Source organism: Sinohyriopsis cumingii, chromosome 7, assembly GCF_028554795.1.
Source record: "Sinohyriopsis cumingii isolate HCF-2022 chromosome 7, ASM2855479v2, whole genome shotgun sequence".
Taxonomy (NCBI): Eukaryota; Metazoa; Mollusca; class Bivalvia; order Unionida; family Unionidae; genus Sinohyriopsis; species Sinohyriopsis cumingii.
The window spans coordinates 120,971,762-120,989,082 of NC_142967.1; the positions used below are offsets into that span (position 1 = coordinate 120,971,762).

A 17,321-nucleotide genomic window follows, 5' to 3' on the forward strand; every position below is an offset into this window, starting at 1 on the left:
AACAAGTAATTTTGTGCTACTTTGGTGGAGTACCTTAGACCCCAGGCTGGATGAGGGAACATGGTACATTATCATCAGTTAATCATACTTATTAAAAATTAAATGGTGTTTTTAACCTAGTGTTGTTGAAACATTGTATAAGTACTTTATTTCTTTATTTACAGAAACTGAGTACCAATGATGATATTCAGAACTGGATTAAGGTAACATATGACATAGGATCATCGAAGAGTTTAATCTGGAAGAAGTTATTATGATGGAGCATCAACACTCCTATATACTAGCTTTATTTTAAATCTGAATTTTAGGTTAAACTGAAACAAACATGGTTGTAAAACAATTAATTTAACTGTTTCCTTATTTAGTTGTAAACTTAATATGAACTTTTATTTTATCACTTGATTACTGAGTTATTTACATCAATTTACTGTCGAGTCATTACCTTAATATAATTAATTATCACTTGTCTTTGCAAATCACCAACATCTTACCTCTGTCAGTGTGGATTTGAGACTCAAGCTTGGCCAGAGTGGGCATGTGAGAAGGCTTGTCAGTAGCTTCCAGTGGGTGGGTCGTTCTTCCCAGGAAATATTGGGTTTTTCCTTGACCAGAGATAGACTGACAATGTATAGCCTATCATGTGCTAAAAAATGGCATTAAATCCAAACTAACAAAATACCAATCGGTCATCACATGACTCGAGTTATATAAGTTAATATAATCATTTATCGCTTGACTGATTTGTTATTTTGGTTAATAGAACCATGTATCACTTGGCCAATTTGTTATTTAGAATAATACAACCTTGTATTGACCACACTGGTGGCCTAGTGGTTAGAGGATCCACCTTGGATGCGGGAGGTCATGGGTTTGATGCCTGGCCAAGTCATACCAAAGACATAGAAAAATTGTACTAAAAGCTGCCTCGCTTGGCACTCAGCATTAAGACGATAGCGTTAGGACTGGTCAGCCTGGTGACAGGATAATGTGACTGGGTGGGACATCATGCTACATGTCAGCAGCCTGATGCCCAAGTGCTAGACATCACTATAAACTGTCACACTGCAGACATCATAGTGATATGACTGAAAAATTGTTAAAGCTACATTAAAAATCTAAATCACACATGCACACACAGAGAACCATGTACCACTTGGAAAATATGTTATTTAGGTTAAGAAACCCATATCATAATTTTTCTATGTGTAACACACAATTTATGTCACAATTCTGCAGTTCCATTAAATAAAATCAGTAGTTTTAGTTGTATTATAAACAGAAATCTTATTAATGCAGTGGTCAGATGATTCAAACAGAATTATTGCTGAATTATTTTATATTATGTTGGAAGTCAGTAATATTTGCCCCATATAGAAAAATGTGAAATATCCTGGGGGATGGATTTTGTTAAAATCCAGGTAAATAATTATAATGTAAAGAACATAATTTAGGTACAAACAATATTCTATTACTCTGATTGGGTGACAAGTACAGTTATTTTTGTATTGATTATTTTTGTTTTAAATCACTTGTTGAGACTGGACAAGGTTCATAGGAATATTTCAAATGGTCAATCTTATATGAACAGTTTCAGAAATAATGTTTATTATTCAAGTAATGCACAGAAAAATCACAATTAAAATTCATATTTCAAGCCCTCCTACTGTTTCTTTATTAAGTTGCCCAGAATTTTAACATTTCCTATTTTTAACTTTACTGGTCAAAATCTGTTCTCTGTCATTAGTCAACAGTCATCCACTATGGTGACCATCTTGAAACTATTATCATGTCTTCACTTCCCCCAAAAGTGGTTATTTCACACATGGGGTTTTCATCAATATGCTAATATACTTTCTATGATACATAGTAGATCCAAACTGAAAATGGTACCTATTGTACATCGAGTATGGCTGTCTTGAAACTCTTGCTATTGTTGCACCTCCTGAATGGATGGTTACATACACATTGGATTTTAACCAAAAGACATCTAATGATGTTTCCTTGGTCCTAAATGAAAATGGTGCCAAAATGACCTCCATTATGTCCACCATGGCAGCTAATTTGAATATCTTCTTCTCAGTGAAGAATATCTGAGATGGTTCCTGAACTCAACAGTTTAAAGGAAGAATGGTCTTTGCTTAAACTCCTGAAAATTTGTTCACCAAGTAGAACATCAGTCCCTTTGAGAGACTCTTATTAGTGGAGGGGGGATTTCTTCAAAACGTTTTTAGTCCTTGAGTAGAACCTGATTTCAGATATCGTTTATTTTATTAGATCATTTGTAAAGTTTTATTAATTTTTATTCCATTTTCTCCATCAGAAAGTGGAAGATGCATCTAATAGAGCAGCTGAACAAGTGTTTGGGATCAACCATTCCGGTGGGAGGGCAAGAGGAAAGGCACTTGCTCTGGCAACAAAGGAACAGCTCCAAGAGCATGACCAAGTCCAAACTGAAGGTTTTTATCTACCCATAACGTCAAGCATAGTTCTTATTTCTACAATCATGAGATGATGCAATTATAAGAAATATGTCTCTGAATTGATGGTCACTATGCAGGACATGTATACAATGGATCAATAACCGTCTTCTTCCCTGATGCTGTTCATGTACTGTGTTTGCAAGGCATGTCAAACTACAAACAGCATACACCCAGATTTGACAACTTGAAATGTGCTTGTCTATTATTGTTCATTTTTTTATGATTTCATTCCAGTATAGTAGGCATTGATCTTTTGGGGCATTATGCTATGGCAGATGTTGTTTGCACTTTTCTTAGAAGAGGTGATTGTTGGTAAATAGCATAGCCCTTACAACTAATTAGATTTGGATTGAGATGTTGATTTTTTTTAGACTTGTGTGGAAAATGCCTTGTTTTATTGCAGAAAGTTTTTTTTTGGTGTTATTTACATCATATGGTGAGCTTACATTTTATTTTCTGCAGCTCATGAACTCCTTTCCCAGTGGATGTCTGAGAGGGTTGACTTTGGAAAGGATGATGAGCCAGACAATGTTGATGACATATGGCATCAGAGGGCTGTCGAGTCTGATGTTAAACGAGAATGGGACCACCTTCTAGCCAACAATTATGAGGAATTTGGGCTTCAGTTGTCCAGTCGAAAGACCAACAAACCAGAGGGTTTGTATATGGATAAATTACACTGTCCAGTCCTGAGAACCATGTCATCAAGGATTAACTCTTTTAGGGCTTCTCATCAATTCAACTATTTCATCACTTTATCTTCAGTTCAGACTTTCATAACCAGGAAAGATTTGTAGTCCATACAGAGTTAGGGGCCTTTTCTTAGGAAGTTATTTTAAACCAGAATAGTTCATGAATCTCTCAACTTATCATGATTTTGCTTTGTGGTGGATTTCATTTTTATGATTCATTTATGACAGAGTTTGGGCCATGTTGATTAATTTCAGATCTTCATTAATGCAAGTTGCTTACATATCTGAACTCAGTTTAATGTGAGTACTGCCTCTTTCAGTATAGATTTACATTTTAGTATTTTAAGTCATCTGCTTTATTTTTGACAGAGCTGTATGTATTGTCCGTAATTTCATAGCATTGGGAATTGTTTACAACTATCATATGTCAGAAACCACTGAATATGCAACTGAATATTATCCTATTGATAGATGTGTTCTTTAGAGGACTTAATCTCCTGACATCATTTTCAACAAAGTAATGGGCCTTAACAATTAAGTTTGTGCTCACCTCACAAATACCAATGAGCTTATGGTATAGCCCTGCATTGGTCATGAGTTGTCCATCATCTGTCCATCATCTTTTTCTTGTTAGCATGGTGGACTCTGTATTTTTGACCTGATTTCAATCAAATTTGGGTTTATATCATCAGAATCTTGGATGATTTCAGTAATGAGTAAGAGCTGTACATATTAATGAGATTATTGATCGTACTGAATGACCTTGTTACCATTCTGACGTGTAAGGGTCATTTTGTAAACAGTATATTACAAAGCTAACTTTTGTCCATGAGTGTAGACTTAATCTTACGATAACATTTGTAAACATGTTTACTTGGATCTGTGTTCAGGACACTGATTTTCTCCTTGGAATTTCTAGTCTACCTGATGTTTTTCATGTTTTTTTTTTACTAAAATTTAAGTAAAAGACCTGACCTTGTATACAGCTTAAAATGTTCTCAAAATTAACTTTTGACCCTTATCTTGGTCCTTTATTTTTTCTGATTTTGTTTTTATAAATATTTATTCAGACATCCAGATGTGTTTGCTGGGCAACTTGATTTTTCAATATGGTTATCCAGTGGGCTTCCATATTTTTGGAGAATTTGTCCACCCCTTGTGTATTTGAATGTATAGTCTTTACATTTTGAAAACTCCTATTAGGACTATGTTTTACACTGCACTGTAATGCAGTAGGCAGTAGTAATGTGTATCATCACAATTAAGACACAATGAAGAAAGATTAATGTATGCACATGATACATGTGTGCTGTACACCTGAACATGGCAGAGTTCAATACAGTACAGTTCAATACAGTACAGTACAATACAGTACAGTACAATACAGTACAGTTCAATACAGTGCAGTACAATACAGTACAGTTCAATACAGTACAGTTCAATAGAGTATAGTTGGACTCGATTAATTAGTAAGTGTATTGCAAACTCTCAAGAAAAATTGACATTAAATGTTTCTTTTTTTTCTACAGACCCTTATAGCCATTTGTATGAAATGGATGATAGTGAAGCTGTGTCAACTGTCCTCCAGAACATGATGGGAAAAGAGCTTATCAAAAAGAGTTTCACACAGGACCTTGGTTTTGATGAGTTGTCAAAACACAAAGATCCACGAACAAAAATGCAACTTCGACATCAGCAGGTGAAAGAGAACAGAGAAAGGAGACAGAAGGAACTTGAGAAAAGGCATCGGGAAATTCAGGCTAAAAAGGAGGCCTATTCAGAGGCCAAACAAATTCTTGCTAAGGTAAAAATTATCAGAGTTCACTACATAATTTTCTTCAGATCCAGATTTTTTCCAAACATTATGGGGGTATGGTGTATGTGCCAGAAGTGGTTAATATGTACTCTATTCCACAACCCAGATTGCAGTTTGTATATCTAGAGAAACTATAATTATTTCCCCGAGTTGTGAAAATTGATCTGATGATAATTGTTCTCAAAAAGATCGCTTGGGATGGAATGATTTGCTTCATGGGTAAAGGGAATTCAGTATTGGTGTAATGATTAATCAAAATAATAAAAAACTGGTAACAAAATGTCAAGCAACAATGCATGTAGTTATGATTTTTGTACTTGAATATAAATAGTCTTAATTGATTATTTTGCAATAAAGTCTAGCAGGAAAAGTAAAAGCATCCAGTTAGATATTCTTATTTTGTATAGCACAAAAATGAATGCCAACAACAAGGCAGAGGACACAGTGCTGGTCAAACCATTCAAATGATGACACCACCAGTGAAAACATGTAAGAAAATATCACCAACCAATTAAAATTGATGTTTAATCATTTATGTTCAACCAGACAGCAATCTTGACATTTCCACCAGTTCCCAAAATGCAAACAATTTCTTTATTTCAGATAAAAACTGAGACAGTGTAGTAAATTTACATTATGGTTGCATTTTACTCTGCATCCAAGGTTACACAAAGACTTGTACTCACTTTACTTTACATCCTACTTTTCATCCAAGGCTACTGGAAGACTTTTACTCCTTTGTCATTTGTTTAAAAAAATATAAAAAACCCAGCACAGGTCATTTGCATAAGTTTATATTTAAAAAGAGTTTGTATGAATGAATATACATTAATTAGATTGTAGAAAATGTGCAAACTTGGTTTCAATGTGCCAGTTATCTGGATGAATAAGATTTGGTTTCATTGTGCCAGTTATCTGGATGAATAAGATTTGGTTTCAATATGCCAGTTATCTGGATGAATAAGATTTGGTTTCATTGTGCCAGTTATCTGGATGAATAAGATTTGGTTTCAGTGTGCCAGTTATCTGGATGAATAAGATTTGGTTTCAATGTGCCAGTTATCTGGATGAATAAGATTTGGTTTCAATGTGCCAGTTATCTGGATGAATAAGATTTGGTTTCAATGTGCCAGTTATCTGAATGAATAAGATTTGGTTTCAATGTGTCAGTTATCTGGATGAATAAGATTTGTTTTCAATGTGCCAGTTATCTGGATGAATAAGATTTGGTTTCAATGTGCCAGTTATCTGGATGAATAAGATTTGGTTTCAATGTGCCAGTTATCTGGATGAATAAGATTTGGTTTCAATGTGCCAGTTATCTGGATGAATAAGATTTGTTTTCAATGTGCCAGTTATCTGAATGAATAAGATTTGGTTTCAATGTGTCAGTTATCTGGATGAATAAGATTTGTTTTCAATGTGCCAGTTATCTGGATGAATAAGATTTGGTTTCAATGTGTCAGTTATCTGGATAAATAAGATTTGTTTTCAATGTGCCAGTTATCTGGATGAATAAGATTTGGTTTCAATGTGCCAGTTATCTGGATGAATAAGATTTGTTTTCAATGTGCCAGTGATCTGGATGAATAAGATTTGTTTTCAATGTGCCAGTTATCTGGATGAATAAGATTTGGTTTCAATGTGCCAGTTATCTGGATGAATAAGATTTGGAAAAATGAACTTCATATGTATAAGGGTCTCATTTGTATGGTATCAGGACCTTGCAATGTTTGCAGAGTTCCAGCATTTGTTGAAAGTTTTAACCTGGAGGTATATTCTGTGTGTGTGTGTGAGTGTGTGTGTGTGATTTGGATTTTTAACATAGCTTTAACAATTTTTCAGTCATATTGCTACGATGTCTGCAGTGTGGCAGTTTATAGTGATATCAAGCACTGGGGCATCATGCTGCAGACATGTAGCATGATGTCCCACCCAGTCTTATTATCCTGACACTGGGCCGACCAGTCCTAACATTGACCTCTTAATGCTGAGCGCCAAGCAAGACAGCTGTTAGCAACATTTTTTAACAAGTCTTTGGTATGACTCAGCTGGGGATTGAACCCATGACCTCCCGTATCCAAGGCGAACACTCTAACAACTAGGCCACCGGAGCAGTCAGGTATAATCTGAGGGTTTAGATTCTTTTGCAAGATTCCTGGAACAGTTTGTAAGCAGATGTATCTGAGTAATTATTTTTTCTTTCTTCATAATTAATATATCAGTTGAAAATAAAACACTTTCATAACTTAGACTTTATTCCATATTGAAGCAAGGAATACATCTGGAAGGTTAGACAAATACACTGTTAAGAGCTACATGTCAGTCAGTGTGAGAACATATAGCATATGCAAAAAAACAAATGAAATGGGAAGTTTCTGTATTAGAAAACAGTTAATAGCATAAAATTCACAGGCCATAATAAACCAGGTGTTACTAGCTGTGTGATGTAAATATGTTGAATTGTAGAAAAGGTACAGCTATCACTAGCTGTGTAATGTAGGTATGTTGAATTATAGTGAAGGTACAGCTATCACTAGCTGTGTAATGTAGGTATATTGAATTGTAGAAAAGGTGCTGTCACTAGCTGTGTAATGTAGATGTGTTGAATTGAGTAAAGGTGCAGCTATCACTAGTAATGTAGGTATGTTCAATTGTAGTAAATGTGCAGCCATCACTAACTGTGAAATGTTGGTATGGTGAATTGTAGTAAAGGTGAAGATATTCTAAGCTGTGTAATGTATATTATAAAAAAGGTACAGCATATTGGGATGAACAAAAATTGTAAATTAATATAGAACAAACTTAGCACGTGTATGGTCCTGGATTCACTCAGCAGTTGCAATATGTATACATGTATATGGTCACATCTAAGCATAATGGTTCCCTGCAGTTGCTTTGGTTTCCTTGACCAAAAAGTGGACAATATACAGACATCAGATTCATCACAGCACATGCTGTCAGACAGTAGTAGGAACTTGTTATGCAATTAGTTATAAAAAAAATAATTTGTAATACATCTTTCAAGTAAGTGACATGATAGGAGACATTATCCTATTACATTTCAGGAGGATCGTGACAAGGCTCTCAAAATGAAAAAGGAAGAGATGGAGATCCGAAAAGAGATGGCTGTGATCCGAAAACTAATGGCCGATGAAAAACAACAGACTGAAGAGAAAAGGAGAAGGCAGGTTACTGTAATCTGTGTTTGATAAAGATTTTAAATGAATGCACAGAATAAATTTTGAATTTCTGGTTATCACCAACTATGTCTGACTGACCTCACCAACACTGTCTGACTTAAAATACCAATACTGCCTGACTGGCATTACTAACACTGTCTTGACTGACATCAGCAACACTGTCTTGACTGGCATCACCAATACTGTCTTGACTGACATCAACAACATTGTCTTGACTAACATCAACAACTCTGTCTTCACTGACATCAGCAACACTGGCATTACCAACAACACTATCTGACTGGCAAAACCAACACTGTCTTCAACACTAACATCACCAACATTGTCTTCACTGACATCACCAACACTGTCTGACTGGTGTTACCAACACTGTCTTCACTGACATCAGCAACACCAACATCACCAGCACTGTCTCTACCGACATCACCAACACTGTCTTCCCTGATATCACCAACACTGTCTGACTTGGGTTACTGTTGTCCCTCTTGCTATGGTATATAATGCCTATTTAGTATTGAGGATATTATTATCCCTCTTGTATATGATGCCTGTTTAGTATTGAGGATATTATTGTCCCTCTTGCTAAGGTATATGATGCCTATTTGGTATTGAGGATAGTATTGTCCCTATTGCTATGGTATATGATGCCTGTTTAGTATTGAGGATATTATTGTCCCTCTTGCTAAGGTATATGATGCCTATTTGGTATTGAGGATAGTATTGTCCCTATTGCTATGGTACATGATGCCTATTTAGTATTGAGGATATTATTGTCCCTATTGCTAAGTTATATGATGCCTATTTAGTATTGAGGATATTATTGTCCCTATTGCTATGGTATATGATGCCTATTTGGTATTGAGGATATTATTGTCCCTATTGCTATGGTATATGATGCCTATTTGGTATTGAGGATATTATTGTCCCTATTGCTAAGGTATATGATGCCTATTTAGTATTGAGGATACTATTGTCCCTCTTGCTAAGATATATGATGCCTATTTGGTATTGAGGATATTATTGTCCCTATTGCTATGGTACATGATGCCTATTTAGTATTGAGGATATTATTGTCCCTATTGCTAAGGTATATGATGCCTATTTGGTATTGAGGATGCTATTGTCCCTCTTGCTAAGGTATATGATGCCTATTTGGTATTGAGGATACTATTGTCCCTCTTGCTAAGGTGTATGATTCGTATTTGGTATTGAGGATATTAGTGTCCCTCTTGCTATGGTATATGATGCCTATTTAGTATTGAGGATACTATTGTCCCTCTTGCTATGGTATATGATGTCTATTTGGTATTGAGGATATTATTGTCCCTCTTGCTATGGTGTATGATTCCTATTTGGTATCGAGGATACTATTGTCCCTCTTGCTATGGTGTATGATTCCTATTTGGTATCGAGGATATTATTGTCCCTCTTGCTATGGTATATGATGCCTATTTAATATCGAAGATACTATTGTCCTTCTTACTATGGTATATGATGTCTGTTTGGTATTGAGGATATTGTTTTCTTGGATTATGTTCATTGTGACAGTGGCACAACCATGTCTGTGATACCAACAATTCAAATGTAAATTTGTTATACTATGAGGGTATTGTTTGTAAAATAGGTGATGGCCAGGAAGAAATGGAGTTACTGAGTAAAGATGATTTCACGTAATTCACAGGCATGAATATGTACATGTATGTTGACACTTCATCAGATGCTAAAACTTACTGATGTATCTTTTTATTGTCTTCATAATAATAACGTATTTATCCAAATGTTTGAAAATTGTATCACCATTACATACAAATTCTGACAGTAATTATACCATAAATTGTTTACTGCATATATGTCCAACATCATCAACATAGACAAGTACATAAATGTCTTGAAAAAAAAGAAAAGGATGAGATTTTCAGTAAAACATTTCTCTGTTATAACATTCCAAAACTCACAGTCCCCAGGGAAGTGTTCTAAGCAACCATTATATGGCATATATGTCCAACATCATCAACATAGACAAGTACATAAATGTCTTGAAAAAAAAGAAAAGGATGTGATTTTCAGTAAAACATTTCTCATTTATAACATTCTAAAACTCACACTCCCCAGGGAAGTGTTCTAAGCAATCATTACTGTATATCATTTTGGATACTACAACATGAAATATATCAGGTATTTAAACAAGAAAAGAACATTTTCTTTTTATTAAATACCAAACTTGCTCCAGAATTAAAGCTTTGAAAGATTAAACTCACTTTTTAGCATAATGCCCAATTTCGTAAATTCACCTCATCAGAAAAAAGTGCAAGGACAGATGGCATATTTCTAGTTTTTGATGCATATATATTTTGTCTTTTGTTTTTTTGTCACCACAGTTTATTCTAGATATACATATATTTGTCATGCATGAAATATAAGCTTTTGGTCTTACACATCAGAAATGGCCAGAGTGCATTTTAATTGTTATCTCCATTTTGCATGACATTTGTAAATTTTCTGCTGTAATGGCAAATTGGAAAATTTAAAAATACTAAACAACCACCACTATGTTTATGTTTGTTTGTAAATATATATATATATATGGGTTGATACCATCTCCAGAAAATATTCAAGGAAAATGAGAACTACAATAGTACAATCATTCACTACTGTTGTGATTGAGGTCATAATAGCCTCATTGTTGAAAATTATTCTTATGAATTGTTCACTATAGTGAGAGACTATTTGTAGTAACAGAAAAATATTTTGACAGAGAAAAAGAGGAGAAAGAAGCGATCATACAAATGGCTTCAGCCCAAGTAAGCATGGAACAAGATGAGGAAATGAGAGTAAGGCTTGAAGAAAGGAGAAAAGCAGAAGAAAGACAACGAAAAATCAAGTCAAGACTTGAGGAAATGGCAGCAAAACAAGTTGCTGAGAATCTAAAGGTCAGTTAAAGTTTTCCTGTTTAATCTAGGTGTTTCTTCTTTATACCATCAATTCGTATTTTATTTACAGAGTACTCTTTTTATTTGGATTTTATGATTGCTTTGAACCAAGAATTGGGTGATTCATCGAATATTTATCCTTCATTGATGCATTAGTACCCCTTCTCCAAGCAACAAATTTAAAACCAACAGATATGTTATTTCTTTGTTGGATACATGATCACATGATCACATCAATATTAGGAAATAACAACTGATGCTTCTCAAGTCCAGCCCTTACATGTAAATATCAGATGGACAAAGGAAAGCAACTCTTACCATACCACCACACTGAGCTTACCCACCAAGTGTAGCAGTTTCAGCTTTTGCCTCAGTAGAATCAACATCATAATGTGCTGCCTCTTGATATCCAATAAAAGTAAACTCAAAAATTCTACCCATCCATCTAGGTATTCAGTTATAGTCCATTTTGTAGCAAGGTGAAACCACAAACTGCCCACCTTCATCTCACCAGTTCCTGATCCAGAAGCCTTGCTCATGGTTATGATTCTTGTGATTCTTTCAGGTTCGATAAGTTTTGGTGAACAATCTCTTTATTCTAGTGATATATAACCCCAGGATCTGTTTTGTCCAGTGGGGGTGGGGGGAGTTAGCACCTACTGCTATCAGAGTTTACCATTCCATTATTTCCAACACATTTGGAAATCATGATAGTGTGGATATAAGCTACAATAATGACATAATTTTATCAGATTTGCTGGCGATATTTTGCATAAATAGGCCCAACTAAGTCCACATGTTTCTTATGTGGAATCTTTCATGGATATTAGTTTGGCTCAACCTCACTGAAGGTACTGTTCCAACAGGTTTTTTACTAGGCCAGAACTGCAGTATACAGTGTGATGCAATCCCATTTAATGGGTTAGAACTATTTCCATATCAGGTAAGCAGGTTATATGATCCTAATGATGCATCCAGGCTTAATAGCAAGAATCGATTGCTCTCACCAGGCTGGCTAAAAGTGGTCATATATTTTTAATTGATATGTCATGTGAGGCAGTGATGCAAGACTTCATCCATGCTCAACCTTCTCGAGATTCTGTCTTTGAGATCTAGCTTTGCAGAAATGAGAATTGAATTAGGAATGTTAAGTGGCTGTGGCCCTGCAACCACCAGAACAAGTTGATGTCAGCACTACCTCCTTATCGGTTTGCATTGAGTGTTTTTGCTGGATTTACCCAGATTTTTACACAGTAAGTGTTATTTGTTACTTTAATGTCTGTATTGACATCTTGTAGCTATAAGTTGTGCCACCTCCATGTTAGGAACTAGTTCATCCATTATATAGGGATTTAAACCTTATTTTCTGTTGATCAATACCCATGGTAGAGGCTGGATGGATGGATTCTTTTGATGGATTCTTGGTTGAAACTGGATGGGTTATTTTTTGAAGAATATCAATGGTGGAAGCTGGTTGATGAATGTCCATGGTAGTGGCTGGATGCTTTTTTGAAGGATACCCATGGTACAGGCTGTTTGATGGAAACCCATGGTAGAGGCTGGATGCTTATTTGAAGGATACCCATTTTTGAGGCTGGATGCTTATTTGATGGATACCCATGGTTGAGGCTAGATGCCTATTCAAAGGATACTCATGGTTGAAGCTGTATGCCTATTTGAAGTATACCTATGGTTGAGGCTGTATGCCTATTTAAAGAATACCCAAGGTTGAGGCTGTATGCTTATTTGATTGATACCCATGGTAGAGGCTGGATGCTTTTTTAATGGATGCTCATGGTAGAGACTGGATGCTTATTTGATGGATACCCATGGTTGAGGCTGAATGCCTATTAGATGGATACTCATGGTAGAGGCTGGATGCTGATTGGAAGGACATCCATGGTAGACTCTGGATGCTTATTGGATGGATACCCATTGTTGAGGCTGGATACTTATTTGACTGATACTCATAGTTGTTTATTTGAAGATAACCATGGTAGAGGCTGCATGCTCATTTAAAGTATATAAATGGAAGAGGCTGGGTGCTTATTTGATGAATACCCATTGTTGAGGCTGGATGCTTATTGGATGGATACTCATGGTTGAGGCTGGGTGCTTATTTGATGGATACCCATCATTGAGGCTGGATGCTTATTTGATGGATACCCATGGTAGAGGCTGGGTACTTATTTGATGGAGATCCAAGCTGGATGCTTATTTAATGGATACCCATGGTTGAGGCTAGATGCTTATTTGTTGGATACCCATGGTAGAGGCTGGGTGCTTATTTGATGGAGACCCAAGCTTTAGGCTTATTTAATGGATACCCATGGTTGAGGCTGGATGCTTATTTGATGGATACCTATGGTAGAGGCTGGATGAATATTTGATGGATACCCATGGTAGAGGCTAGATGCTTAATTGAAGGATACCCATGGTAGAGTCTGGATGCTTATTTGAAGGATACCCATGGTAGAGGCTGGATGCTTATTTGAAGGATACCCATGGTAGAGGCTGGATGCTTATGTGCTGATACCCGTGGTAGAGGCTGGGTGCTTATTTGATGGAGATCCAAGCTGGATGCTTATTTAATGGATGCCCGTGGTAGAGGCTGGATGCTTATTTGATGGATACCCATGGTTGAGGCTGAATGCCTATTAGATGGATACTCATGGTAGAGGCTGGATGCTGATTGGAAGGACATCCATGATAGAGGCTGGATGCTTATTGGATGGATACCCATTGTTGAGGCTGGATACTTATTTGACTGATACCCATAGTTGTTTATTTGAAGATAACCATGGTAGAGGCTGCATGCTCATTTAAAGTATATAAATGGAAGAGGCTGGATGCTTATTTGATGAATATCCATTGATGAGGCTGGATACTTATTTGTTGGATACTCATGGTTGAGGCTGGATGCTTATTGGATGGATACCTATTGTTGAGACTGAATACTTATTTGACTGATACCCATAGTTATTTATTTGAAGATAACCATGGTAGAGGCTGCATGCTCATTTAAAGTATATAAATGGAAGAGACTGGATGCTTATTTCATGGATACTCATGGTTGAGGTTGGGTGCTTATTTAATGAATACCCATCGTTGAGGCTGGGTGTTTATTTGATGGATACCCATCATTGAGGCTGAATGCTCATTTGATGAATACCCATGGTAGAGGCTGGGTGCTTATTTGATGATGATCCAAGCTGGATGCTTATTTAATGGATACCCATGGTTGAGGCTGGGTGCTTATTTGATGGAGACCCATGGTAGAGGCTGGGTGCTTATTTGATGGAGACCTTAGCTGGATGCTTATTTAATGGATACCCATGGTACAGGCTGGATGCTTATTTGATGGATACCCATGGTAGAGGCTGGATGCTTATTTGATGGATACCTATGGTAGAGTCTGGATGCTTATTTGATGGATGCCTATGGTAGAGGCTGGATACTTATATGAAGGATACCCATGGTTGAGGCTGGATGCTTATTTGATGGATACCCATAGTTGCAGCTGGATGCTTATTTGATGGATACCCATGGTTGAGGCTGGATGCTTATTTGATGGATACCCATAGTTGAGGCTGGATGCTTAATTGATGGATACCCATGGTAGAGGCTGGATGTTTATTTGATGGATACCCATGGTAGAGGCTGTGTGCTTATTTGATGGAGACCCAAGCTGGATACTTATTTAATGGAGACCCATGGTTGAGGCTGGATGCTTATATAATGGATACCCATGGTAGAGGCTGGATGCTTAATTGATGTATATCCATGGTCAAGGCTGTATGCTTATTTGAAGGATACCCATGGTAGAGGCTGGATGCTTATTTGAAGGATAACCATGGTAGAGGCTGGATGCTTATTTGATGAATACCCATAGTTTAAGCTGGATGCTTATTTGATGGATACCCATGGTAGAGTCTGGATGCTTATGTGAAGGATACCCATGGTTGAGGCTGGATGCTTATTTAAAGGATGCCCATAGTTGAGGCTGGATGCTTTTTTGAAGGATACCCATGGTAGAGGCTGGATGCTTATTTGATGGATACCCATAATAGAGGCTGGATGCTTATTTGATGGATACCCATAGTTGAAGCTGGATGCTTCTTTGATGGATCCCAATGGTAGAGGCTGGATACTTTTTTGTAGGATACCCATGGTTGAGACTGGATGCTTATTTGAAGGATAGCCATGGTAGAGGCTGGATGCTTATTTGAAGGATACCCATGGTAGAGGCTGGATGCTTATTTGAAGGATACCCATGGTAGAGGCTGGATGCTTATGTGCTGATACCCGTGGTAGAGGCTGGGTGCTTATTTGATGGAGATCCAAGCTGGATGCTTATTTAATGGATGCCTGTGGTAGAGGCTGGATGCTTATTTGATGGATACCCATGGTTGAGGCTGAATGCCTATTAGATGGATACTCATGGTAGAGGCTGGATGCTGATTGGAAGGACATCCATGGTAGAGGCTGGATGCTTATTGGATGGATACCCATTGTTGAGGCTGGATACTTATTTGACTGATACCCATAGTTGTTTATTTGAAGATAACCATGGTAGAGGCTGCATGCTCATTTAAAGTATATAAATGGAAGAGGCTGGATGCTTATTTGATGAATATCCATTGATGAGGCTGGATACTTATTTGTTGGATACTCATGGTTGAGGCTGGATGCTTATTGGATGGATACCTATTGTTGAGACTGAATACTTATTTGACTGATACCCATAGTTGTTTATTTGAAGATAACCATGGTAGAGGCTGCATGCTCATTTAAAGTATATAAATGGAAGAGGCTGGATGCTTATTTGATGGATACTCATGGTTGAGGTTGGGTGCTTATTTGATGAATACCCATCGTTGAGGCTGGGTGTTTATTTGATGGATACCCATCATTGAGGCTGAATGCTCATTTGATGAATACCCATGGTAGAGGCTGGGTGTTTATTTGATGATGATCCAAGCTGGATGCTTATTTAATGGATACCCATGGTTGAGGCTGGGTGCTTATTTGATGGAGACCCAAACTGGAGGCTTATTTAATGGATACCCATGGTTGAGGCTGGATGCTTATTTGATGGATACCTATGGTAGAGGCTGGATTATTATTTGATGGATACCCATGGTAGAGGCTGGATGCTTATTTGATGGATATCCATAGTTGAGGCTGGAAGCTTATTTGAATACCCATGGCTGAGGCTGGATGCTTATTTGAAGGATACCTATGGTATAGGCTGGATGCTTATTTGAAGGATACCCATGGTATAGGCTGGATTCTTATTTGAAAGATACCCAAGGTAGAGGCTGGATGCTTATTTCATGGAGACCCAGGGTAGAGGCTGGATACTTTTTTGATGGATACCCATGGTTGAGGCTGGATGCTTATTTGATGATACCCATGATATAGGCTGTGTGCTTATTTGATGGAGACCCAAGCTGGATGCTTATTTGAAGGATACCCATGGTTGAGGCTGGATTCCTATTTGTTGGATACCCATGGTAGAGGCTGGGTGCTTATTTGATGGAGACCTTAGCTGGATGCTTATTTAATGGATACCCATGGTACAGGCTGGATGCTTATTTGATGGATACCCATGGTAGAGGCTGGATGCTTATTTGATGGATACCTATGGTAGAGTCTGGATGCTTATTTGATGGATGCCCATGGTAGAGACTGGATACTTATATGAAGGATACCCATGGTTGAGGCTGGATGCTTATTTGATGGATACCCATAGTTGCAGCTGGATGCTTATTTGATGGATACCCTTGGTAGAGGCTGGATGCTTATTTGATGGATACCCATGGTTGAGGCTGGATGCTTATTTGATAAATACCCATGGTAGAGGCTCAATGCCTATTTGAAGGATTCCCATAGTTGAGGCTGGATGCTTAATTGATGGATACCCATGGTAGAGGCTGGATGTTTATTTGATGGATACCCATGGTAGAGGCTGTGTGCTTATTTGATGGAGACCCAAGCTGGATACTTATTTAATGGAGACCCGTGGTTGAGGCTGGATGCTTATATAATGGATACCCATGGTAGAGGCTGGATGCTTAATTGATGTATATCCATGGTCAAGGCTGTATGCTTATTTGAAGGATACCCATGGTAGAGGCTGGATGCTTATTTGAAGGATAACCATGGTAGAGGCTGGATGCTTATTTGATGAATACCCA

General features: G+C 37.2%; 1 protein-coding gene across 1 annotated transcript in view; it reads left to right on the forward strand.

Annotated features, from left to right (window-relative positions):
- LOC149796043 (uncharacterized) overlaps nt 1-17,321 on the forward strand; it is a 66,357-nt gene that overhangs the window by 5,891 nt on the left and 43,145 nt on the right. The window contains exons 2-7 of the mRNA XM_089965960.1: nt 165-203; nt 2,321-2,456; nt 2,943-3,137; nt 4,702-4,976; nt 8,057-8,175; nt 10,947-11,121. Coding sequence (XP_089822086.1) covers nt 165-203; nt 2,321-2,456; nt 2,943-3,137; nt 4,702-4,976; nt 8,057-8,175; nt 10,947-11,121 — 939 coding nt within the window. The remainder of the gene's footprint in view (nt 1-164; nt 204-2,320; nt 2,457-2,942; nt 3,138-4,701; nt 4,977-8,056; nt 8,176-10,946; nt 11,122-17,321) is intronic.